This window comes from Myotis myotis, unplaced genomic scaffold, assembly GCF_014108235.1.
Source record: "Myotis myotis isolate mMyoMyo1 unplaced genomic scaffold, mMyoMyo1.p scaffold_m19_p_3, whole genome shotgun sequence".
NCBI classification, from domain to species: Eukaryota; Metazoa; Chordata; class Mammalia; order Chiroptera; family Vespertilionidae; genus Myotis; species Myotis myotis.
The window spans coordinates 181,734,197-181,761,540 of NW_023416335.1; the positions used below are offsets into that span (position 1 = coordinate 181,734,197).

At 43.5% G+C, this 27,344-nt stretch overlaps 1 protein-coding gene across 7 annotated transcripts in view; it reads left to right on the forward strand.

Annotated features, from left to right (window-relative positions):
- Window positions 1-1,329: 1,329 nt before the first annotated feature.
- ST8SIA1 (ST8 alpha-N-acetyl-neuraminide alpha-2,8-sialyltransferase 1) overlaps window positions 1,330-27,344 on the forward strand; it is a 144,942-nt gene continuing 118,927 nt past the window's right edge. For all 7 annotated transcript variants that reach the window (XR_004966008.1, XM_036298719.1, XM_036298720.1 and 4 more), the window contains exon 1: window positions 1,330-1,580. Coding sequence is in view for 6 of the 7 variants with exons in the window: in XM_036298719.1 (XP_036154612.1) it covers window positions 1,345-1,580 (236 nt within the window). In the remaining variant the exon portion in view is untranslated. The remainder of the gene's footprint in view (window positions 1,581-27,344) is intronic.

Consider the following 27,344-nt stretch of genomic DNA (forward strand, 5'->3'; position numbering starts at 1 on the left):
TGCGTGGAGTGAGAAAGACATCTGAAAGCAAGGGACCTTTCATCCAAAAGGTGGAGTTGACGGCCGCGCCTCCAAAGCATCGTCGCGTCGGGAGGTCTGCGTGCGTGGGCACCAGCTGCCTGCACATCTGGATGCAGCAGCGCTTTCCCCTGCAGGGCGGAGGCGAGGCGGAGGACCGCGCCGTGCACGCACCTCCTCGTGCGCGCGCGCGCGGGCCCGGGAGCGTCGGTGTGTGTCTGTGTGCACGCGCGCGCGCGCACGGTTGCTGGTTGTAGCTGCGGCTCCCGGACCCGGTACCGGGGGTGGGAGCACAAGAGGGGATAAATCTCCGCCGGCCTTCTCGCATCTCACTGCGGGTATATAACCAACCAGGTAGAGAGAGAGAGACCAGGGTGACAGTTCCTGCAATAGCGGCTGCGTGTCCAAGGGTCAGGTTATCAGACCTTCTCTGTCACACTGAGGGATATTTATATATTTTTGGGGGGTAGTGTTTTTTTTAATGTAATTTTTATTTTTATTTTTTTTTTATTGTTTGCCTCTATCTCCAGAGAGCAAGGGCGGGAGAGGGGCGCGCGCTCCAGCCGAGCGTCGCGGATCTGAGCGGGTCGGAGACGGCAATTTGGCGAGTGGGGGAGGGAGGGGACCTTGATTTCCACCAATCCCCGGGCGTTTGTCTGCGAAGTCCGAGGCGCAGCGGAAGGCTGCGGCGCGCGGCTGAATTCACTGATGAGAGCGAGTTCTTTTCTTCTCGGGGAGGGGCGGGGAGCGAGGGTCCTGGCTGGCGAGGCGGAGGAGCCCGGGTCTGGATAGCGGTCCCGGGCCGCCGTGGAAATTTCCAAGGACTTGGCGCGGCGCGGAGAGCGCGTCTGGGGGGTGCCTGGCAGCGCCGCTGCGCGGGAGGCGGGGAGAGGCGGCGAAGGGCGCAGGAGCATCTCTCGGAAGGGGACGCCGCGGGCCAAATGTCTGGGAGGGAGCCGAGCCGCTCCCCGGACCCATGCCGCGGGCGACAGTGATGCTGCAGAACCCGCGGGAGCCACTGGTCGCCGCCGCTCTCCGCGCCGGCGGAGAACCCAGCGCCCGCCTTCTTCAGGGGAAGCAACCATGGCCGTAGCTCGTGACTTGCCCCCCGGCCACGTCCCCTAGAAAGACATCCTTGAAAAAGTTGCAATTCAAAAACAATCCTTACTCTGACCTCTGGAGCCGTGGGGGCCGACGAAGCGCTTGTGCGAGTGCGGGCAAGAAAGCGAAAGGTGTGTGCATGGGGGGCCACTTCGCTTAGCGTTGTGCTGAGGCTCTGGTCTTCGCCGACCCCCCACCCCCGCCCCCCGGGACCCCGGGGCTGCGATGAGCCCCTGCGGGCGGCCCCGGCGGCACACGTCCAGAGGGGCCATGGCTGTCCTGGCGTGGAAGTTCCCGCGGACCCGGCTGCCGGTGGGAGCCAGTGCCCTCTGCGTCGTGGTCCTCTGTTGGCTCTACATCTTCCCAGTCTACCGGCTGCCCAACGAGAAGGAGATCGTGCAGGCGGTGCTGCAACAGGGCACGGCGTGGAAGAGGAACCAGACGGCGGCCAGGCTTTTCAGGTACCTCTGCCCTCGTGGCTCCTCCCCGCTCGTGTCCTTTCCTCCCGGTGCGCGGAGGACAGGGTCGCTAGCGAGGACCGCCTCGCAGAGGCATCCCTTTCATCCAGTCTTTCCTTCCCATTCCTGACCTGGAGACTTGAGGCAGGAGCTCTGACCACCCTTTACCTCAAGAAAGGTGCAAAAAGCCTGTACGCATTTCTGCCCAAGCCTGATTTGCAGTCTCCGATTTGGTGATAACTGGCGGGAAGGGGGGACCCAGGCGAACTTTGTGCCTTGCACTTAATGAGAATTACTCTCTTGGGCTCTGCAAGACATCTGAAGCTATAGAGAACTAGAAGCAGGTCGGCTGTGTTTTAATGAGGTTCGGTGAATGGTTGGCAACACGCATCCCTGATGAGGGACTCATGGCCAAATCTTGGGCAGTGAAAACATGCTCACTCTGCCAGGATCCAGTGGCTTTGTGCAGTGTGACTGTCACAAACACAGGGCACTTACTAAGAGCCGGTGCTGTGTCATTTTTATGTTGAAGTCTCAGCAACTTTCCAATGACAGCTATTAGCCCCATCTTACCAACCACAGACTGAGTCTTCAGAAGGATCTTTTTCCAAGGTCAAGTACCTTGGAAGTGTCCCTGCTGGGCTCTTCCATCACAAAAGCTCTAAAGCTCCCAGATCTTTCTCTGGTATGAGGCGGGGGAAGCCTTCTGAAGGATGGAAGATTGCTTTAGGGAGGGACTTGACCTCAGAAGACAGACAAAAAACGGTAACCAGGTTGGATACCGGAACTCTGAGGGTCCCTCAAAGGTTGTAGTTTTCCTTCCTTTCTGGGAATTTCAGCTTAACTGTCTAAAAATAAGTTCTTGGCAGCAGGGGTTGCCTGTGGATTGGAGGGAAGACAGAACTGCTTCCCACTTCCTTTCCGCCTCCCAGGGCATGTTGGGGGACACACTGGTGCTTCCACCCCTGCCAGATGCCCCTTTCACCTTCCGTCCCTGGGGCTGAGGATGCTGCGGTTGTCTCTTCCGGTGACTGTAGTGGTCTGGGCGGGGAGTGCTTTCCTCTGCTCTGCATAGGACCTTTCAGGCAGCTCATGGGCAGGTGAGAGCCAATTTAAACATTTTTTGTGACTGTTCCAAACGTTCAGAAACATCTATAAATTTTTTAAAAAGCACTTGAAAAACATACGGTTTCCTCCCTCCTCTCAGGCCTGGTCCTGGAAAGAAGGTCAAAGAATTAGGCAACTCTTTTGGGGAAGGCTGCTAAATTCTCCTTTAAGCTGGGAGGGAAGACTTTTCATTTCTCTCTCTTTTTAGACTTCTGCTCTCATTAAGTTTAAAATTACCCCTCTCCCTTAAAAGGATATGAGGATTTATCTTCTCTGACCTCCACAGTATTGATTGTTGGACTCAAAAGCACTCAAAAGGCATAGCATCCAGCAATTCTTTTCTCTGAAGACAGAAAGCACTTCATTGTAATATAAAGAAATGAGTTAAGAGCGTCCCATTGGTTTCCAATGAAAGAATCCCCCCCCCCCTTTTTTTGTATAGGAGGAGGAATAATGAAGTTCCATTGGAGAATAGATTTCTTTTGGAAGACATAATCAAGTGGAAAATACTTGATATTCTGAGACACACAGGCTGACAGTTTTCGGAGACACATGTGCTCCTTGCTATCTGTAGCCTGGAGTAATCTTTGGTTGTTTAGCTGTCATTTGGTCTTGTCTCTATGTGCAGAAAATTACTTACTGAAATGCACACACTATACAAACTGCCTAAACACCGATCCTTCCAAGTTAGTGCTGTAAAATGGTGTAAGAGGCACCGCTACTTACCGAAAAGAGTGCGGCGCTTCAGAGAAGCCTGAATTTTTAGACTGCCCATGCCATGATTAGATAAACAGCAGAGCATCTTCGTCAAGTTATTCTATCTCTTTGAGTCTCGGTTTTCTTATTTATAAATGAGATAATAACATACCTTGCAGGGTTGGTATCAGGTTTAAATAATAAAAAACGACAACCTGATGATACATGTCTGGCATAATCCAGTCAGTTGTGTTATAATTTTTATAAATGATATATGTTATATGTTACAACTTAAATAAGAACAGCTTGCCAGCCCATATGAATTTGGAATATTTCACCTGCCAAATTTGTAGAGAAACTTTATTGGTCCATATTCTACCCACACTCCCTTACACCCCTTACACTTAAGCAAATAAACAGGGACAAGGAGTTTTAAATGAGAGTAAAAGTATCATGGTTTGGTAAGTCAATTTTTTTTTTACTCTCATGTTTGCGAAAATCCATTCTCTCTCTCTCTCTCTCCCTCTCTCTCTCTCTCTCTCTCTCTCTCTCTCTCTCTCTCTCTCTCTCTGTCTGTTTATTTTACCATCTGGATTTTTAGTATGCAAGTAGTAGTGTATGTTTTCTAAATATTAGACAGATCAGACAGGTTAGAGGTGGTTTCTGTGCACCCGGTTCTTGTCTTACTTGTAGGAAGGAATTCAAACAAGAGACAGTACCAAAGAGCTGCAAAGCATGCAAGAGTTTATTTGCAAGAAAAAGAAACACCCTTAGACATAGAGAGTAGAGTGGGCAGGTTAGCTGGCTGACGCAGAACCAAGTGCCCTGCTCCTTTGAGCATTTTAAATTTTATACCCTGGAATTGGGTTGTGAGGGAAAAAAATACCTCCTCAGGTTTCAAAGCTACCCCACCTGGATGTTACTCTATCTGTTAGACCACATCCTGGAGGAGGTTTCAAGTCTTCCTTCTTGGGTCTGATAACTCTTGCTTAATTCTTGTGTAAGCATCTCCCATGCCTTCCCCTTGATCTTATCCATCTATCGCCATTCATGTCTATCTAGCTACCTACTCTAACTTTCCCCCCTTCAAGTGATATCAGTCAAATTCATTTGAAAAGTTGAGGGACGCTAGTCTGGCTTCTGACTCTACTTCTGCTGAATTGGACAAGGGAGCTGTGTGGGCTCGATATCTCTTGCTCTCTGTCTGAGATGGCTAGATTGGGGTGGAGTGGAAGTGCCGTGTAAGCCTGGTCCAATAGATTTTGATGTATGAGCTGACAGCCTTGTGAACCATCATTTGCAGATGTATTGCCTGTATCTGGGAGGAAAGAAAAGTTGTTAGTTTGTTTATTATGCAGGGACTGAAGGTGCAGATAAGTATGAGAGTTATTAGTGGATCTAACAAGAGTAAGAACCAAGTTAAATTGGGAAATGCCTGCTTAATTGTATTCCAAATAGTATCTTTCATGCCTTCTAGATTAAAATTTCATAACCAAGTGACATGTTTTCAAATGGTTTGAATGTCTGCTTCAATTTGGCCAGTTGTATTGATGTAAAACAGCACGAGGTGTTTGCTAGGGTACATACGCCTCCTTGGGAAGCTAATAAGTAATCGAATGCTGTGTGGTTATCAGTGACCATGTTAGCTATTGAATTTATGGATTGAAAAAATTATCTTAAGTCTCTGCCATTAGGAGTAGCAATAGTGGTCATTGAAGCAGTTATATTTTTGGCTGGAACAGCACTGTAGGTAATGCTCCCTGCTAGCCTCATTAGGCCTCCAATTAAGGCTGTGAGGCCTAGCACAAGGAAATTTATGGCCCTTTTGCACCTTCTGTGAGGACAATAAATCTGAAAGTTTGCTCTGGGGATGTGGAGTAGCCTATTGTCCCTGTTCCTGCGGTTGCAGATGGATTAATGTGTTGTTGAGCTATTCCACTTTGGGGTGTTAGTCCTAGGAACATAAGTCCTTTGAGTAAGCAAAGATATCCATTAGTATCATTAGGTTTAGTGGGGTCTAGGGAGGAATGATTTAATCAATTAGTGACTGACGGCAGTGCCGATGTATTGCATCCAGGGTAGTGTCTTCTTGTTTTTCCCTTAGATGGGGAAAGAATGGTTCTGTTGCAGTTTTGTCTAGTCTGTATCTGCAAAGTGGTATTGCAGATAATAGAGCTATTTAAGGATTGGAGTGTATAGTTAGTAGCATTTGGTTCTGCTTTAATAAGGGATCCATTGCAAATACCTGCTGATTTGTGTGTGCCATTTTATAACAGCAGGTAGCATTTCGGGTTGTGCTGCAATTCTAGGAGGTTTTGTTCTCTGTCTGAGAATTTGAAAGTGAGGCCCTCCTCGTCACAATGAAAAACACTTCCGTCTGCCAGATGGGAGAAATTCTTGTTAAGCTTTGTATAGAATATAGTGGACAAGGGCTGGTAACACCGAGGTGTTACATTAAGTTTTGGAATAATTTAAAAAGTTGGGTTGTGCTTAGACAACTTAACCTGTTAGGGTCTATGGAATAAGATAAGAATTGGCCAGGAGTCCCATTAGAGCATGGTCAGTCCTCGTTCTAGGCTGCTGATGGCAGATCCAACAGATTTCAGTTATATTGGGAACCTGTAGAGTTAGCTCTTGAGTAAAATAAGAGATAGCTCTTGTTTCTGCAGCCTAGGCCTAGCACATGAGTAAAAGTTAGAGGTAAGAATAGGAGTTTATTCATTGTGTATGATTGCAGAAAAGACCAAAACAAGCTTCAAATGGTATGTCTGGAAGTGCACAGGCAAATGAGCAAATAAGGAGAAAAGTTATATAGAAAACTGTTGACCTGTAGAAGAGCAATTCTGAAAAAGGAGGCATTCCAAGGGAACAAAGAGTAAAAGGCCAATCCAAAAGAAGATTAAGAAATTTGTAAATAACAGTATAAATTGAGACCTGGATGCATGGGAACTACTGCCTCATTGGTTATCCATAGATCTTGAACAAGTCTGTTCAGACCAGTGTGTTGCCTGACAATGTTGGAGAATATATGCTTTTTAAAAAATTAATCTTTATTGTTGAGATTATTACAGAGGTTATTCTCGCCCCCCCCCCCCCCCATAGCTCCCCTCCACCCAGTTCCTCGCCCCAGGCCCTTGCTACCCTATTGTCTGTGTCCATAGGTAATGCATACATGCATATAAGATCTTTGTCTAATCTCTTCCTGCAGCCCTCCACACCCACTTCCCTCTGAGAATCATCAATCTGTTCCATTTCCATGCCCCTCATTCTATTCCATTCACCATTCTGTTCATCAGATTTTTCATTTGTTTGATTTTTTAGATTCAGTTGTTGATAGATATGTATTTCTTCCACTTTATTGTTCATATTTTTTTATCTTTACCTTTTCTTCTTCTTCCTCTTCTTAAAGAATACCCTTTAGCATTTCATATAATACTGGTTTGGTGGTGATGAACTCCTTTAGCTTTTTCTTGTCTGTGAAGCTCTTTATCTGACCTTCAATTCTAAGTGATAGCTTTGCTGGGTAGAGTAATCTTGGTTGTAGGTTCTTGCTATTCATCACTTTGAATATTTTTTGCCACTCCCTTCTAGCCTGCTTAGTTTCTGTTGAGAAATCAGCTGACAGTTGTATAGGCACTCCTTGTAGGTAACTAACTGTTTTTTTCTTGCTGCTTTTAAGATTCTCTCTTTGTCTTTTGCTCTTGGCATTTTAATGATGATGTGTCTTGGTGTGGTCCTCTTTGGATTCCTCGTATTTGGGGTTCTCTGTGCTTCCTGGACTTGTAAGTCTATTTCTTTCACCAGGTAGGGAAAGTTTTCTGTCATTATTTCTTCAAATAGGTTTTCAGTATCTGGCTGTCTTTCTTCTTCTGGCACCCTCATAATTTGGATGTTGGTATGCTTGAAGTTGTCCCAGAGGCTCCTTACACTATCTTCATATTTTTGGATTCTTGTTTGTTTTTTTTTTTGCTCTTCTAGTTGGGTGTTTTTTGCTTCATCATATTTCAAATCATTGATTTGATCCTCAGGATCCTCTAGTCTTCTGTTGAATCCCTGTATATTATTCTTTATTTCAGTCAGTGTATGCTTAATTTCTGACTGGTCCTTTTCCATTTTTTTGGCATTCTCACTAAGATCCTTGAAAGTCTCATTTAGTCCTTTGGAGGTTTCTAGGAGATTCTTTTTTTTTTTTTTAAATATATATTTTATTGATTTTTTACAGAGAGGAAGGGAGAGGGGTAGAGAGTTAGAAACATCGATGAGAGAGAAACATCCATCAGCTGCCTCTTGCACACTCCCTACTGGGGATGTGCCCGCAACCAAGGTACATGCTCTTGACCAGAATCGAACTTGGGACCCTTGAGTCCACAGGCCAACACTGTATCCACTGAGCCAAACCAGTTAGGGCTCTAGGAGATTCTTGAGTAACCTTATAACTGCTTTTGAACTCTATATCCAGTAATTTTCTTTCTTCCATTTCTTTCATTTGTGACATGTGGCTTTGTCTCCACATTTTGGCTGCTTCCCTGTGTTTGTTTCTACCCAGAGCTTCTAAGTCTCCTTGAGTTGATAGAGTGGCCTTGTGTAGTAGGTGTTCTATAGGGCCCACTGGCTCAGCCTCCCCAATAGCCTGAGCTGGACACTCTAGGTGCACCCATTTGTGGGCTGTGAGCACAGTCTTGTTGTAGTTGAGCCTTGATTGCTGTTGGTGTCACTGGGAGGAATTGACCTCTAGGCCAATTGGCTATGAGGACCAGCTGCAACTACAGTGGGAGAGCTGCTGTGCAGGAGACACCCTATGGAGCAGTACTTACTTCAGTGGGGCTTTGGGTCTTGCTGAGTCTGCCCCTTGAGTGCGTCACTTATGGATGTAAAGAGTTCTAATCTGGTACGGTCTCACACTGACCACTGGGTACACTGGCTCTTGTGTCTCCAGGGAGGTGCAGTCAGCTATTGCCTGGGGCCACCCAGCAGGAGCACAGAGAGATCTTCAGATTCCTTCTCTTTGTATAGGGTTTGGAAGTACCCAGTGAGGCTCAGCTGTGAAGCAAGGCAGGCTGGTGCTGGGTCTTGGGCCTTTTATTAATAGGTTTGGGGCTTCTGACCCAGCTGCACCTTGTTCAACAGGTTTTTAGCCTGAGAAAGGAAAGGCCATTCATTTGCAAAAGCTGCTGTGCACAGCTTGGGTGGGATTGTAAATTGGGTGGGGCGGGGTCTCAGTGCGGAGCAAACAGAAATGGTGGCCAGTCAGCCCTGCAACCCGGGAGGTTCCTGCACGGGAACAATGACCGCTGCAAGCACCTTCGTCTGGAAGAAAGCCACCCCCGTGTTCCTGCCCTGATGCCAGACAGTTCAGTTTCTCCTCCTGTGTGTCTGGCTCCCTCAGAGTCTTGCTGGCACTGGAGCTCAGAGGAAGTACTCAGAGGAAGCGGGAGCTTGTAAGTTCAGTTCGTGGTGCTGGCCTTTTAAGAGGAGCAGCTGGGTCTCAAGCACTTAGCCCCAATCTGCACTGGTTTTTACAGCCTGTAGGGACTTCTTTTCCCAGCTCTGGTAGCCTGGGCTGGGTGTCTGATGTAGGGCTGGGACCCCTTGCTCCTCTGGGCAGCCTCTTCAGAGGAGATCTCCCTCTCAATTAAAAAAGTTGCACCCACACACACGTGGGTGCTGGGCCAGCCCTTTCATGCCTTGGCACCTCCTACCAGTCTCAGTATGCTTTCTTTAGTACTCTAGTTGTAGTCCTTCCATTCAGCCAGCTTTCCAGCGGTTCTGGATGATAGTTGTTCTGTGTATTGACTGTAATTTTGATGTGGTTGTGGGAGGCAGCGAGTATAGGCATTTGCCTACACCGCCATCTTGGTTCCCCTTGAGAATACATGTTAAAAGTGAAATCTATGTAGTGTTCGCAGGGAAGAATCCTTTGAACATCTCTGTCCTGTGATGTTTCCTTCTAGCTCTTTGGCAGATGCAACATAAACCCATAACACAATTTCTACATACCCATGAATGTAGATGCAGGAGCGGGTTGGACAGGCCAGGCACATCAATTCATGGCAATTCCTAATGGGCCAAAATAATATGCTGAGAATGTGGGCATGAGGAAGTCATAACTGCTAGCAGAGTTCTCAGGGCTCAATGTAATGGGTCAAAGTGTGCTGCTGGCAGAGGGGGCTCCCAGAGGCCATGACAACCTTGGCATCCCCACTCCTCTTATATGTCTCAGTTTCTCTTGCAGGCTGTCTAGAACCACTATGAGGACCCTGAGAGCTGGATGGCCAGCCCTTATGTGTGCCCCACGGGCAGGTTAAAGTTTAATTACAAATGTGTTCTGAAGTCCCTATTAGGCCCTTACCCGTTTCAAGGAAGACCCTGCAACACCTACACAGAAACCCTCAGTTGCCTGAGAGTGTCCACTTTGCAGACCTGAGGGGATGTGTCTCTTATCTTTGTGCCAGTTCATCACCAGGAGCTCATAATTACTTTTGCTTTCCTCTCACAGTCATTTCTCCTTGATTAACTTCAATTTCTGCCTCATCCTCTCAATCCCAGATAAGAAGAAAAAAACAAAGTAGCCCTCTTTCCAGCCTCGAGGCTAGAAGACTTACAATTTGCCAAACCAAGTCATGGCACCAATATGTTAGAGGTTGTCTCTGCGCCCCTGGTTCATGTCTTGCTTGTAGGAAGGAATTCAAACAAGAGACAGTACCAAATAGTAGCAAAGCATGCAAGAGTTTATTTGCAAGAAAAAGAAATGCACTCAGATATAGTCCGAGTGGGCAGCTTAGCTGGCCGAAGCTAACGAAGTGCCCGCTTGTTTGGGCATTTGAAATTTTATACACCAGCTCACAACTTGTTAAGTACTGACTTCTCAGAGAGGGACCTTGACAAATCTCATAGTAGAGGGCAGCAAGAAAGTAACAAAGCTGCAAGAGTTTTGAACTAAATAGGGAATTTCCCTAACATCCTTAAGAAAGTTTCTATGTGAATCTTGTTGCTTTTAATTGAGTAGTCAAGTAGTGGGGAAATGCCAAACCGAAGTGGCATTTGGCATTTCTGGTCCTTAGCTATTTCATTTGCTTCTCAGAAGAAAACCTCAGTTCAGAATTTATGTGCAAGGCTTTGTTTTTAGTACCTGACATAGTAACAACCATCACAACAAATTATTTGGCTCTTATTATTATTATGGCACGATGGGTGCTTTAAGTGTATTGACTCATTTAATTCTCCCAAGAACCTTGTATAAGTGAATACATCTATACATGAATATGCCCTGGCCCCTGTCATCAAGGGATTTGCTGTAGTCCCATGAGACAGGCATATGTTTACAGTTAACTAACCAACTGGAAATAGGGCCATCAAAGAGAGGCAACAAAAGCACAGCGAAAGACTTAGGGATTAATTAAGGAGCTGTTAGAATGGTTGGAATTCTGGATGTATCCCTTTCTCATTGTGTGATCATTGGTAAGTTCAACTCAGAGCTTCAGTTTTCCCATGTGTAAAATAGGGTTTGTAATAATTTCATACAAGTTTATGAAATTACATGATAGCATACAGAAAGTACCTAGAATGATTCTCACCACATACCTCTGTTTAGTATAAGGTAGTTGTAAGAATAGAAACACAAGCAAAGTGTTGGGCTAGTTTGTGGAACATGGCATGTCATTCTATCAGAAGGAGGGAAATCACAGAGGTGGTGGTGCTTGTACTAAGCCTTGAAGGCTGGTAAGATGGGGTAGTAGTAGGAGGTGAGGGCAGAAGGATGCTCCTGGCAGAGACAATAACAGAGGCCAAAGCAGGACGGTGTGAAGAGCCTGGTGTGCAGCCTGTATGCAAAGTAAGTAAGTGGCCCACAGAGACTATAGCAGGTAATGTAGACTGGAAGGTAGGTGGAAGCCAGGCCAAAATCTCTGAATGGTCTTAAGGTATGGCTCAGGGTAAAGGGGGGCAGGCAAATATATGGTAACAGAAGAAGATTTGAATTTGGGTGGTGAACACTCAGTGCAATATACACATGATATAGATTTGTGCCCTTAAACCTATATCATCTCAATAAATTTAATAAAAAAGTAAAAAAAAATTACCAATTCCTTACTTTACACTAGGCACTATGATAACCCATTAAATACACGATTTCATTAAAAAAAGAAAGAAAGAAATGAACAAACATCAAGTATCCAAAGACACTGGTATGCCAGTGTTGTTGGTTGGTTTGGGACAAGGGTAACACACCTGCTGGGGACCCCAGCAGGTCCAGGGGTTCCCCAAGGTGTGGATGGAGTCGGTGAGGAAGGAATGACACGGAGGCAGTGTTCAGGTGATCATCATAGTCAGGTTCTCTTTTTTATTGTCATCTAACATCTGTATTTATACTATTTGGTCCCAATCCTATCCATTCTATACAAAAGGCCAGGGGGCTTCCCATCTCCATTCAAAGGTTACTCCATTGCTCCACTAAGCTACAAGGAAGTAACTGAAGGAGGTCACTCCAAGCAAAGATCAAAGCGACCAACCACCCCTCTGGGGAAACAACCTTTCTCAGGGAGTGGTCCTGTTTAAAACACATAGCTGTTAAGAGGGGAGCAAACATATTAAGAACAATATGCCATATACGCCAGGTCCCTTGAAACATCCCTGCAGAGACTGCTTCAAGCAGCCAGGGTGGATCGGCTTCCAACACACACCAAAGTATTTTGAATATCCTATTTACTGGGTGGTAACCATTACTCTGAGCAGTGGTGTTTTTCTTTCCTTTCCCATATTCTGAATGAAACACTAGTGCAAACAGTTCTAGATTTATGTGGCTTCTTTTCTGTCCCTATTTTTGAATCTATGGATATCAGAAGCTTCAGGTATTTTCATAGTTGCCCTGGTGGGCACAGAGGCACTATAGAGGGGATGAGATGTAGGTGCAGTGATACATATACTAAAATATATATATATATATATTAGAGGCCCGGTGCACAAGATTTGTGCACTCAGGGGGTGGGGGAAGCCCTCAGCCTGGCCTGCACCCTCTTGCAGTCTGAGAGCCCTCGGGGGATGTCCGACTGATGGCTTAGGCCCCCTCCCCACTGTCAGGCGGACATCCTTAGCGCTGCCGTGGAGGCGGGAGAGGCTCTCACCACCGCTACAGTGGTGCTCTTCCTCTGGGAATGCACTGACCACCAGGGGGAAGCTCCTTCCTTGAGTGTCTGCTCCTCCCTCCCGCCCCCTCAGTACGCGTCATAGCGACTGGTTGTTCCGCCATTTGGTCGATTTGCATATTACCCTTTTATTATATAGAAATTCACTTTAAAATTAGTTAAGGAAAAGGATGGTTTAATAAGTTGAGAAAATAAGATTCAATTATGTTGCAGATTTACAAATGTGAAAAACTTCATTAACAGCAACCACAATGACAAAAACAAGTCATTCATATTTATTGAACACAAAATGCACCAGGCCTGGTTCTTAGTTCTTATATTTGTTATTTTTTGTTCCCACAGCTGCTTAATAACATAGATATTTGTATGTTCTTTGTTTTACAGGTAAGGAAATGGAGGCTAAGTGAGATCCTTTAACAAAATGATGGGGTTGGCTTTCTAACCCAGAACTATTTGATTCAAAGCCTGTGTTCCTTCATTGATAATTTTGGTTAAAGGAAACATTGCTCTATAGAATATATATATATCCCTTATGATCTGTCCATGATTACTTCTCCAGCATCATCTTTCAGCAGTTAAGGGTTATAGCTTCAGAAATAAGCCAAATTGTGTTGGTTTTTCTCATGCCATTCCCTCTGCCTGGAATGTTTTCCTTCAAGGCCACATCTCCCGCTCTTCACCTTGTCAGTTATTACTCAGTTTTTGACCATGCAGTGTAGAGATTAAGAGCAAAGGATCCGAAGTTAGCTGTACTGAAATCCTGATTGCACCACGTGCTGTGTTCTTCAGCAAGTCAGCCTTTCATTGTCCATTTTCTGGTCTGTAAAATGTGGCTTCTTTTAGGATTTCTGTGCACATTAGAATAGATAATGTGTTGAAAATGCTTAGAACTGTTTCTGGCACATAATGAGAGCTTAACCATGTCATCGCTCCTCCAGGCAGCATCCTTTACTCCTATGTGTCTACCACTTTTACTGTAGAAGATACTGGAACTATAATAGTGAACTTAATTCTTACTTTCTTGAAATTTATTGGCTAATGAAGGGAGAAATAATGAACAGAAAAATATACAAATATTGAATATCTGCTAGTGACAGATGCATTTTCATGTAGTATCAAAAGTACTAGTTTGCCATCCTTTTCTGCTGATTCATTCAGATTTGCATCCCCAGATTCACTCAGAGCTGAGCATAGTTCCTAATTTTTTTTAAATTACTGTGTAGTGAATGTTTTAGGAAGGTTTGGGACCAGATCGCTAGTCAGTCAGGCAACAAATACTTAGTGAGGTCCAACACTCTGCTTGGCCATGTGGGGATCAAAGGAGTAAATGGCATCCTCTCTAAGAGTTTTTTTAAAACATATTTTTATTGATTTCAGAGAGAAAGGGAGAGGGACAGAAAGAGATAGAAACATCAATAATAAGAGAGAATCATTGGTCGGCTGCCTGCTGTACACCCCACACTGGGGATCAAGCCTGCAACCCAGGCACGTGCCCTGACCAGGAATTAAAATGTGATCTCCTGGTTCATAGGTCGACCCTCAACCACTGAGCCACACTGGCTGGGTCCTAAGAGTTCTTTAGAGCAGCGCTTCCTAGTCTCTGCACTGTTAAGTCTCAGCACTACTAACATTTTAGGCTGTGTAATTCATTGTGAAGGGCTGTTCTGTACATTGTAAAGTGTTTGGTAACATCCAAGCCCCTGTCCACTAAATGAAATAACCATAAATGTCTCCAGGATTAGCAAAATGTCTCCTGGAGGGCAAAATTGCCCCTGGCTGAGAACCACTGTTTTAGAGAAACAAAACAACCCAGTTGAAAGGATTTTAAAAACCCAGAAACTATCATGCAATTAAAAGACAAAATTAGAGACTACAAACTATAAATGCTTGGACTACTGGAAGGGGAGTGAATGAATTGTACTTTGATAGATGGCCAGGTCTTGGTTAGGGAGGGGTTGGGAGAGGGGATGAATTTAGAGCAGTGGTTCTCAACCTTCCTAATGCCACAACCCTTTAATGCAGTTCCTCATGTTGTGGTGACCCCCAATTCCATTGTTACAAATTGAACATAATGAAAGTATAGTGATTAATCACAAAAACAATATGTAATTACATATGTGTTTTCCGATGGTCTTAGGTGACCCCTGTGAAAGGGTCATTTGACCCCCTAAGGGGTCGCGACCCACAGGTTGAGAACCGCTGGTTTAGAGAGATTTACTCTAAGCAGCTGTCTCTATTGAAAGCTTGTGTGGCAGCTGGGGAAGGTTCTCATCAAACCCTGGCAAGAGGAGCCCATGCTCTGTGCTCTAGTTTTTGGGGGCCTCACTCTGCTGCTCCTGTGGTCTCCCCACTTGTTAAGAAGGCAAGGTGTCAGTGAGGCCTTTGTTGACCCTGGAATTCCCTGCCCAAATGACCCAAGCCTGCCTGCCTGCACGAGGCATTTCCCCATCCTTCACCCTGAGTGTGGCTTGCCCTGCTGCTGTGAGCACTCCTAGACTCAAGGGATGGCCAAAGAATGGCTCTGTGTGGGAAATGAAGGCTGTGGAAGGAACTTCCATATGGGATTGGGGAGTCACATGCACACTTGGGGGCGTTCTCTCTCTGCGTTACCATGCCTAGTACCAAACATCCTGGAATCTGAGAAGCCTAAATATGAATTTGGCATTCCAGGTTGTTTTGCAGGTATATTTGGCCAGGGAAAAGGATAGGGGGATGGAACACATTTTTAATTTGTTGACTTGATTGTAACTAAAATATTTAGATATATCTGTACTTCTGTCCTTTGCTTTACAAATGGGAGTGGTGTTTTGCAATTTGGGTGCTTATTACTCTTCATTTTGGAGAGGAGGAGGGTTTAGGAAGCTAGTTGGATCAGCTGAACAATTATATATGTCAGTGTAGAGTATGGCCAGTTTGTCTTTTGACAGAGTTGTGAGTCATCTTGGAAGTGGTGCTGACTATATATCATGAGTGCAATCCTGTATGATGGAGGTGATAGATATTCATTAAGAATTCTTTCTAGTTTGTCATTCCATTTTGGCTCTATCGGGAGCTGTGTGGCCTTGGGCAAGCTGCTTAACCTCTATTTCATTTTGTCGCCTGAGAAATGGTATACTATGCTAACCCACTTCATAGAGTTATGATGAGAATTAAGTGAGATAATTAGCGTAGAACCCATAGCCATCTGCACCTGACGGGGTGAGATGACAGGATGCTTCTCCCCCTGCTAAACAGAGTCTGGACTTTGGGGCCTCAGAGAATCAGGTTTTGATCCTGGTTCTGTCATTTGTTAACTTTGTGACCTTGAAAAATTTACTTGGCCTTTCCGAGCCTTAGCTGTGGGTAGCATTACTTACCTTCAGAGGATTAGGTGCTGAATAATTGCCAATTATTAAGCCGTAATGATGAGCAAAGCTGCTTCCTGGGACATGTCCTATGCCTATTATTTGTACCTTCAGTAATGGAACATATGACCATGAAACGTGACCTTATGACACACCGTCTTCTTCCGCAGTGGTAGCACTAAGGATGTTATAAAATGACCAGCAGAATTTTAAGGAAGATAGCAGAGCCCAGCCATAAATCACCTATTCGTTCATTCATTCGTCCAGATTTACCATGCCTATTATGTGCCAGCTAGGTGCTGGGATACAGTGATGAAAGTAGGACATGGTTCCTGATTTTATAACATTTCCAGTCTGGTCTAGTGTCATTAATTAAGGCAGTAAGAAATGGAGTGAGGTAGTCTATGTTCCAAGGTTTATAGTTTGCCTGTTTCGGATAATTATGCTGAGTTTCGACGCTATTGATTTTTTCCCTTTCTGTTGGACTGTCTTGTAGCTATAGCATTGTGTCAGGGGGGAATAGCCAAGAACAGAAGAGCTGTGTCACTCCTTTAATTAGGTGTCCAGGAGAAGCTGAAATGAATTCAGAGCTACACGTTCTCCATTATTCGGGGCGTAAGTAAGATAGTGCACTACCAGAGATTTTCAAGTGAGTGTAATGAGAAGGCACTTTTTCGAAAAAGTGTTTGTTTCAGTTATTGACACAACAAATATATACATGATTTTGTGTTCTCTGTGCTTATTTAAAATGTTTATAGTGTTTATTATTTGTCTGATTTGGGAGGTAATAGATACTAACTGTAGAAAAATATAAAATGTAGTAAAAAGGAGAAAAACCATTCATAATTTCAGCCCTCAGGAGTATTCATTCTGAACACTTCCTTTTGTGCAGTTTTGTTTGCATATGCATGCATTACTAAATTGTGTGTCTTTTGTATATTTAGTTTTTTATCCACTTTTGTCCATTCACTGTTACATCTTTAACATTTTCTCATATAGTTAAGTCATTTTTAACTTTTAAGTTTGTGATAAAATAGCTTTATGGTTTTCATTTTGGAAAAACAAATATTTACAGTGAGTTTAAAAAATGTTGTTATATTGGAACAAATAACTTTTTTTAAAAAGGATATTGAAACTTTCATGTTAGATTTTTTTTAATTTAAAAATTTCTCCAATGTATTTGGTAAATACTGGACTTGGGCAGTCAAATAGCCTCTTAAAAGAGTTTTACTTTCTCAAAGTGGGCATTTAAACAGTGCAATTCTCTTTTCATTTGTAAAAAGGACTGACATTTAATCACCTAGAGACCATTCCATGCCTCTGTGTGTATGTATAAAACAAAAATATAATGAGTTCAACAGTACATTGTGAATTTTTTTCTGGTAACAATATATGTATTTCTACATCATACTTTTTTAATGGCTGCAAGATTTTCCTTTGTTGGGATAGTTAATAATTTATTTAACTAATCCACTGTTATTGGCTAGTCATATTATTGTAATCTTGCACCTTTATAAATGATGGTGAGACGAACATCTTTGTGTATACATCTTAAATGTTTATCTGTTTATTTTCTTAGTATAAATTTCTAAAATTAGTTTCTTTTTAAAAATATATTTTTTATTGATTTCAGCGAGGAAGGGAGATAGAAACATCAATGATGAGAGAGAATCATTGATTGGCTGCCTCCTGCACACCCCTTATTGGGAATAGAGCCTACAACCCAGGCATGTTCCCTGACTGGGAACCGAACTGTGACCTCCTGCTTCATAGGTTGATGCTCAACCCCTAAGCCAGGCTGGCTGGGCTAAAATTAGTTTCTTGACAGGTTCTTCCCCCACTTTACCATCAATGCTTAAATCTGGTTTCTTTGGTTGTTATAGAAAATCTTTTACTTTGGCTCAGGGCAGATTTGAGGTTCCTCTATTTCAGTGTGAATAGTGATTATTGCATACAAAGCAGACATTCAATGATTGTTAACATTATGTGGTGGAATTCCCCTTAGGGAATTTTTAAGAGGCCAAAGCAACTGAGAAAGATTCCCATACAGCTGGGTATGTACAGTGGCAGCCGCCCTCACTGAGCATGGAGGAGACCCATCTGTGAGGATTTACCTAGTGCACTGTTTGATCTACATTTAAGAAGCAATGCCTTTATGGGACCATTGCATCATTTTTCTAGGACTTCAGTAATTAAATAAAACTGTAAAAATAAAACTGAACTTTTGCTTCATCATATGGTAGACATTTAAAGGAAAAAGAAAACTATCTTAAGTAAAACAATTGTATTTTCTGACCCTGTTATTTTAAGAGTTATTTTCCTGCCCTAACTGGTTTGACTCAGTGGATAGAGTGTCGGCCTGTGGACTGAAGGGTCCCAGGTTCCATTCCTGTCACGGGCATGTGCCTGTGTTGTGGGCTCGACCTCCAGTGGGGGGCGTGCAAGAGGCAGATGATTTTTTTCTCATCATTGATGTTTCTATCTCCCTCTCCCTTCCTCTCTGAAATCAATAAAAACATATTTTTTAAAAAAAGAGTTATTTTCCTATTTGCTATAATTAAAAGTCTTGGGCTTGAGTCTGGAGCAGATTGTAACCACCTAGGTAGAGGGTGAGGGTGCGGTAAAGGCACAAAAATCCCATGATGGTAGTTTGTTGGGTTGGTTTGTGTCCCTCTCTGCCCTTGCATCTGGTTTAGATCCCTCATCACAGTCTTATTAAGTGTTTAATAAGTATTTGCTGTTTGAATACAAACATTAGATTGTCTGAAAGGCCTGTAGACAGCTGTCTGAACACCTTTCAGGGGTAGTTTCATTTATTGCCTCATATTAAGACTCCATGCTATACATATTCACTCCCCATTCATTTATTCACCCCTCCATTCATTCTGTTCAGTGCCTTCTCTGTGCCAGGCCGGTTGCTAGGTGCTGTTGGCCAGGAGGACATGCCCTTCCCTCACAGAAAATGTAAGCACACGGCACACATTATTTATAGGGGCTGCAATAGTCTCCAAAAAGCCTCTCAACTCCTTTTTATGGAGGAAAAACAAGCCAGAGTTTACCTTCAGTTTCAGGATTTAGCTGTGTACGTGTGCGTTTGGTACAGTCCTGAGAGTCCCCGAGTGCCTCTGAGCCTTCCGGTGTTTGGCCTACATGGTGACTGTGAGGTAGAGGCCTTTGTGCAGTTCAGTGGGGTAATGTCTTTGGACTCTGGTTAACCTATGCAACATGGGAAATGTTAGAGAGAAAAGCCCTTTAAAACACTGGTAAAAGTTACATGAGTCCATGGGGGAAAGCAAAGCTCAATTACCAGTAGAATAAAAGAGACCAAAGGCAGGCCAGCGTGGATGGGGATTGCTGACTTTGTAAGCAACAGGCCTCCACTCGACCAGCCCGCCTGCCATAATACAGCAGAGAAGGAGCAGGAGCTCACCAGGAAGGGGGGGGGCGGGAAACAGGTCATGGCCACTGCGGATTGGGGGAAAGACACCAAGGCATTTTAATGTGTCCTAGTTACTGCTCCAACTCTGCCTTGTCTGTCTACCTCCCGTCCCCACCTCTGCTCCAGTTTGCTGACCCTAAAGTAGTGGCTCCCAACGAGGGGCACACTCCCCACAGGGGGGGCAATTTGATTTTTAAGGGGGCAATTCAAGAATGAGTTATTAACAGTGAATGTTTTGCATTTCTTATGGTTCTTGGGGCCTCATATACAGTATGGAAATGTATATTGTGACATATTTATGCATTTCAGTTCTCTATTATATGTTTTGAAACTTTATTTGCTATTTTTTCATATCACTTCATATTATTATAATAATTTTTTTTAACAATTTCTTGGCGATTTCTTCCTCAGTATGTCACCTGTCCTTTCATTCTTTTATTTTTCTCTTTCATGGATGCCATGTTCTTTGGAAGCTTGTTTAGACCATGTTAATGGCCTTTTAGGCTTCCTCTATGTGAATAGGAGTTTACTTTTTGAATAGTAAGGATTATATGTCACGGGGGGCAAGGGGGCATCAGGATTTTAGAGATGCTTAGGTGGGGCCTGGCCAAAAAAAGGTTGGGAACCACTGCTCTAAAGGATCTCTGATCAACTTTGCAAATGTTGTCAGCTTGCATCCACCTTCATTTTGGGACAGTCTTATTCTGGGGTTTAGCTCAGTTTTCTTGATTTTAGAGTGCAATGAACACTCTGGGGTCTGTTTGCTTCGGCACCACCTGAACCTCCAGCAGCTCTGAGTGGACGTGTGGAGGGCATTCTGGGATGTAGAGCCCCATCCCTCCTGTCTAGCAGCTGCTTCTTCCCCCCTGGGCAGAGAGGACCTGACTATTCCCAGTCCTTTCTCTTGGTGATTGAAGCTACTCAGGTGAACGGTGACAGGCTGTCCATGTCCTCTAAGAGCGGTCATCATTCTGTATATCATATCCCCAGGACTTATTTTAATATGGATGTTTGTTAACTTTTACCACCTTCACCCATATTATCTCCCCCCGACCCCCACCTCTGACAACAACCAATCTATTCTTTGTATTTATCAGTTCAGTTTTTTTTCCATGTTTAAATTGGGTTGTTATTAAATTTTAAGAGTTCTTTACATATTTTGGAGAATTATTTCTTTCATGGATTGTGCCTTTGATGTTGTATCTAAAAAGTCATACTTAGCTCTGTCCTGTGTCGCTCAGCGGTTAAAGCATCGGCCCTCACACCCAAGGTCGCAGATTCGATTCCCACCCAAGGGGTATATTACCTGAGTTGCCCTCTCTGGTTGGGGCATGTGCGGGAGGCAACCAATCATGTATCTCACATAGATCTCTCTCTCTCTCTCTCTCCCCCCCCCCCCCCCCCCATTCCTTCTATTCTGTCTAAAAATCAATGGAAAAAGAATCTCCTCGAGCAAGGATTAAAAACAAGAGCAACGAAGAGTCATACTTAAAAGCCATCTAACTTTTCTCCTTACGCTATCTTCTAGGACTTTGATAGTTTTGTATTTTACATTTAGGCCTATGATCCGTTTGAGTTCATTTTTGTGAAGGGTGCCTAAAGTTGGTGCCTAGATTTATTTTGTGTGTATGGATATCCATTTGTGCCAGCACCGTTTGATGAAAGACTAATATAGTTCTATTTTATTGATAGGAAACGGAAACAAAAAGAGCTTCACGGACCTTGCTCAGGGCTATGCTGTTAGGAAATGGTCTTTCTGGCTCTAAGGCTCATGGGCTGTAGGGCTCTAGGCTCCTTACAAGGCCGGACTGCTCCTTTGCAGTAAGACCAACATTGGCATTCAGGGCTTCAAGTTACAGCCCGATGCCTCCGTAGGCTGCAAGGAGATGATCTTTAATGGTAAAATTTCAGTCTGGGAAGGTGAATGAACACTGGCTGCATTTCACTATTGTTAATATCCAAGGCTGTTTTTAGGATCCTACAAGTAGAGCTATGAGCTCAAGTCACGAGAAGGCTGCCTCTTCTCTTTCTGCCTAACATCTCTGATTCATCCCAGTGGTTGGTTTAGTTTTCGTTTTAGTTTTCTCTCTCTTATCTAGCTGTCATAATTCCCTTGCTGAATTCCCCTTTACATTCGTGAGATGGATGCCAAGAAATGATACAACTATGCTACGGTCAAGAGAACTGAAATGTGTGCAGCTGTGAGAAACAGGAGTGGAACAGCCAACTGTGGGAGACTTTTACTGTTACTTGAAAAGGGAACTTATTCTTTCTCTTCTCTCCAGTGCTGACATCCCTGGGGGCTTTTCTTTTGTGGTCAGTTACTGTCTCTGGAATGGAATTCATGTGATAATATTTGAGTTATTCTGAAAGATAATCTGGACATCTAACGTATAATTTCTGATTTTTAAAAAAATTCTTTATTAAGGTAATGCATTTTTATTGTAAATGTTAAAACTTTATGCAAGTGTGTATTAAGCAAATATAAGTCTTCTCAATCTTAACTCTTAGAGGTAAACAATGTTAATGTTTTGGTGTGTATGCTTTCAGACATTTTCCTGTTCAGAGTATAATTTATTATCTAAACGGGGATACATGAAGTGAATACTATCATGACTCCAGGGCACCAGGCATTAACCAGGACTATTTCAAACAAACACGGATGTATAATCCTCTTGCTGTATGTGAGTTTTTATATTTACATCTAGAAACATCTAGATATACTCTTTCTATATGATCTACTGGAGTCCCAGTGCATGAAATTCATGCACGGGAAGGGTCGCTAGGCCTGGCTGGCCATTGGGGCTGATCGGGGCCTTCCTTGTTCTGTGCTGCCCCTGGTGGTCAGTGCACGTCATAGCGAAGGATTGAACTCCTGTTCTCCCGGTTGAACTCCTGAGGGGACACTTTGCATATTAGCCTTTTATATATATAGATATATATTTTATGGTGATAGCCTCTGAGATGGTTCCGAGCAATCCCCATCTCCTGTATCCATGTGTCATCGTCCCTTTGAGTGTAGGCAGGATTCAGTGACTTACTTCTAGGATAGAATGGAACACTGCAGAAGTGATGGTACTTCACTTCTGAGACTAGGTTACAGAGACGGTGGCTTCCGTTTGGGGTGCTCTCTTTCTCTCTCTCTGTTGGATCCCTTGCTCCGAGTGAAGTCAGCTGCTATGTTGTGAGGACCCTTAGGCAGTTTAGGGAACTGAGGTACGGTACATGTGGTAAGGAACTGAGGTGTATGGTCAGCAGTCAGCGAGGATCCGAGACCACAGACAACCAAGCAGGTGAACTGGCAAGGGGGTCCTCCGGCTTTAGGTGACTGCAGCCTCAGCTGACAGCTGGTCTGCAGCTTCATGGGAGCCCATGAGCCAGAGCCGTCTAGCTGAGACATCCTGACCCTCAGAAACTATGTGAGAAAATAGGCCTTGTTTGGAGCTGCTGACTTTTGGAGTAATTCGTTATATAGTAACAAATAACACATATTTAATAAGTAATAATGAAATCATATTAAAAATTGTTTTTAACAACATCCTTCTTTTTCCACCCACAACATATCTGTCAGTAGCTATCTCATTTTAGGATACGTAGCACAAAGCTATACTATCTCAAAAAAGATGGAGAGAATAGAAAATTCCATTTTAGGGTTGAACATTGTGTTTTTCTTTTATTTATTTATTTTTTTAAAGAAAAACAAGGATGACTTAACAAACATCCTAAAAATATGTTTTTGTTCTTCTGCAATTGTCTCCACAGGAAACCTTCCTAAAGAGAACATTTCTGGGTCATGAGGCAACATGTTTAATTTTAGGTTGATATTTACAGATTGTCTTCCAACTGAAGTCATCTTCATTGTGACCAAGAGCCTGTTGGCTTTTCCAGTGCTGAGTATTACTGATTTCAAAATGTTTTGCAAGTATATAGGTGAAAAATGATAACTTTAATGACTGGTGAGATTGAACTTTATTTTACTTGTTTATTCCTGAGGATTTCCTCTCCCATGAAGGACACTTCCATGTCTTTGTCTACTTTCCTGAGTTGTTCCTCTCTTCTTTTTTTAAGAAAATATATTTTTATTGATTTTAGAGAAGAAGGGAGAGGGAGAGAGAGTTTGAAACATTAATGATGACAGAGACTCACTGATCAGCCGCCTCCTGCACACCCCCCCGCCGGGACCCAGCCTGCAACCTGGGCATGTGCCCTGACTGGGAATTGAATTGTGACCTCCTGGTTCATTGTTCATAGAATGACACTCCACCTCTGAGCCACATTGGCCAGCCAGGCCTCTCTCTTCTTTTTGATGCCCAAAGTGTCCTATGTTTGTTAAAGGAATGTAGTTGTGGGTTTTTGTTTTTTTTTTGTCATATCTGTGGCAAATATTTTCCCCAGTTTGTCTTTTACTTTGCTTATGTTTATGTTAATTTTTTTTTTTTTCTGTAAAGACTGCCGGGAGCCGGTCCATGCTTGCTGTTTCAAGGGACCTGGCATATATGGCATACTGTTCTTAATATGTTTGCTCACCTTCTTGGCACTATGTGTTTTAACTAAGGTCTCTGAGAAAGGTTGTTTCCCCAGGTAGGGATTTTCCCCTGAAGTTAGGGAGGGAATAAAACCTCTTAACTAAGTGCCAGGGGGGTAATTAATCACTTTAACTACGAACAATCATGCTTAAGCTACATAATCTTTACTCCTTGGAATGGAGATAAGAAACGCCCTAACCTTTGGAATAGAGATTGATAGGATTGGAATCAACTGGTATAAATACAGATGTAAGAAGACAGAACTTAGAACACAGAACTTAGAAGACAGAACCTACACAGAAGAACTTCACTGGAGAGAACATGGCAAAAGATCCTGGACTGAACCTGACTATAGAACATGGCAAGAGAACCTGACTAGAACCTGGTGACTGAACCTGGCTGGAGAACCTGGATAGAACCTGGCTGGAGATCCTAAGCAGAACCTCTCTGGAGATCCAGACCAGAACTTGGCTGGAGATCCTGGCTGGAGATCCTGGCTAGGCTGCTGATCAACTGAACACTGTCTCCGTGTCCTTCCTTCTTTGCTGACTCCGTCTACGCCTTTGGGAACCCCTGGACCCGCTGGGGCTGGACCCCGGCAAAAGACTTTATAAATAACCAGGCAATCAACTTCATCAGTTTTTTCCTTGATGGCTTTTGAACCTTTGTGTCATAATTCCTGTGGCCAAAAATATTTTTATCTGATATTTTTATGATTTAACTTTTGACATTTAAATTTTAGATCTCTATCTGTGATTTATTGTTGTATAATTAGGTAGGGATTACATATTTTTCCTATTTGTTCTAACATTATTATTCACAAAAACCAAACACTTCCCTTCCTCCAGTGATCTGAAATGCCAAGTTTACCCATGCTAGATAATCCAATGTGTGTGTCTATTTTTGGAAGTCCCTTTTTTCTTCCAAAGTTTTGTCTCTTTAGTTCTATTCTACAGCCACACTGTCTCAATTACTGTAGCTTTATAGTAAATTTTAATATCTCCTAAAGCCATTCAGTGTTCCTTTGTTATATATATATTTTTTGCCATCCTTTCATATTTTACTCTTTGGTACATTTGAGATTGCTTTTCAAGTTCAAATGATTCTTGTTGATATTTTTATTGATTGATATCCTACATAATAAAAGGTAATATGCAAATTGACCCCAACGGTGGAACGACTGGGAACAACCGGTCGCTATGATGCACACTGACCACCAGGGAGCAGACACTCAACACAGGAGCTGCCCCCTGGTGGTCAGTGCTCTCCCACAGGGGGAGCTCTGCTCAGCCACAAGCCAGGCTGATGGCTGCGAGTGCAGCAGCAGTGGCAGGAGCCTCTCCTGCCTCCTCGGCAGCACTAAGGATGTCTGACTGCCAGCTTAGGTCCAATTCCCGGGGGAGCAGGCCTATGCCGGCAGGTGGACATCCCCTGAGGGGTCCCAGATTGAGAGAGGGCACAGGCTGGGATGAGGGACCCCCCAAGTGCACGAATTTTCATGCACCGGGCCTCCAGTATTAATATAAGATTGAGAACTTCTACCTAAGAATAAGACATGCTTACTTAGATATTCAAAGCTAAACAGAATATTTAGTTTCTTTGATCAGATCCTGCACACTTCTTTTTTTTTTTCGGGGGTGGGGGGGTGGTTAATCCGCATCTGAGATATCTTTTCCATTGCTTTTCAGAGAGAGTGGAAGGGAGGGAAGGAAGGAAGGAAGGAAGGAAGGAAGGAAGGAAGGAAGGAAGGAAGGAAGGAAGGAAGGGAGGGAGGGAGGGAGGGAGGGAGGAAGGAAGGAGGGAAGGGAGGGAGGGAGGGAGGGAGGGAGGAAGGAAGGAGGGAAGGAGGAAGAAGGAGGAGAGAAACATTGATGTGCGAGAGACACATTGACCTGCTGCCTCCTGCATGCACCCCCACTCCCAGGGGTCAGGAAGCAAAGCGGCAACCCAGATAGTGCCTTGACTGGGAAAAAAAGCAAGACCCTTTTGTGTTCAGGCTAATGCTCTAACCACTGAGCAATGCTGGCTAGGGCTCTGCACACTTCTTATTGAGATTACTCCTAGATATTTTATATGTTTTTGATGCTTCTATTTATATACTCAGTAGCATATTATTTTCATAATCAGTTCTGTGATTATTGTTTATATTTTGGAAAGTTATTTTTTATTTATAGCAAGCCACCTTATTTAAGTTTCTTAGAGTGTGTTTTTGTTTATTCAGTTTATCCTCTTGGGTTTTCCAGTTTCATTGTATATTTATATATTTTATGAATAATGATAATTTGTTCTTTTTTCTAGTATTTTGTTGTTTAAGGGGCATGCTTTTATCAGTGCTGGGTTTCTTTCTCCTTCCTCTCCTCCTCTCTCTCTCTTCAGTTGAATCTTACCCCTCATCAAGTTTCTAGCTTGACCTTGGACAAGCTACTGACATAAGAAGAAAGTGGAGCTTAGATAGTTAGTGATGAGAGCCAGGATGAAAACTCGGGAGTCCCTGACTTCAGGGCTCCCACTCTAAGCACCCTCTCTTCTGGCCTCAAAAATGATTTTAGAAACTTGCTTGCTTCCAGTATCTCTCTTCTTTTCCCTTGTCAGTTTGTTCATCTCCCTCCTTTCCTCCCTCCTTCCCTCCTTCTCTCCTTCCCTCATTCTCTCTTGTTTTAAATTTATTTTTGCCCTCCCATCTTTCCTTTTCCTCCCTCCTCCTTCTCCTCCTTCTTCTCTCCTCTCTCTTCCTCCTTCCCTTTCTCTCCCTATCCTCTATTTCTTTCTCTCTTTTTCTCCCTTCCATTCCACCTCCCTCCCCTCCATTTGTCGTTTATTGATTCTCTAAATCTAGTCACCCAATCTCATCCTAGAATGCATCCTGTTTGAGTCATTGTGGTGGAAATCTACAGTTGATATAATAGGCATCAGCTATGCCATTATGGTGATTGGAAGCAGGTATAGTGGACCTCTGACTTTAAGAACAACGGATTTCATCATGGAGCATTGCGCCTGTGAGGGGATTTTGTTGTTGGGAGCTTCCTGAATTGGTTTCTTTGTTTGCCCTAACCACTTTCATCTCTTCCAGGTTATACCAAGTTCTTAATTCTTTCACTACTTCAAGGACTCTTGGTACATATTCTCCTCTTACCTTCCACTACCATAAGGTCTCCATTTGACAGGAAACACAGCTCACTGTGAGAATCTTAAATCAAATGACTCTGATTTCTGGAAATGTCATTATTTTAGGAGGGAGCACAGGAGGGAGGGTAGGAAAATAGTTTAGATTTTTGTGGGGAAATGGAAAGCAAGAGGCAAAATAGAAGTTCTGTTCAGAAGACGGGAAACGGTGATAAGTTTAAAAAACCAGTGTGTGTTAATTCTGCCATATTTTCTCTGCATGAATCTTGCATCAGAGAAAGATTGACTGCTCTAAACCAAGGCTTTTGTTAGTAAAGCACACGTTTATCATAGGTGCTTGAAATGGGGATGGATGAGGAGTAGGAAAAATGACAAAAATAGAAACATCTTAC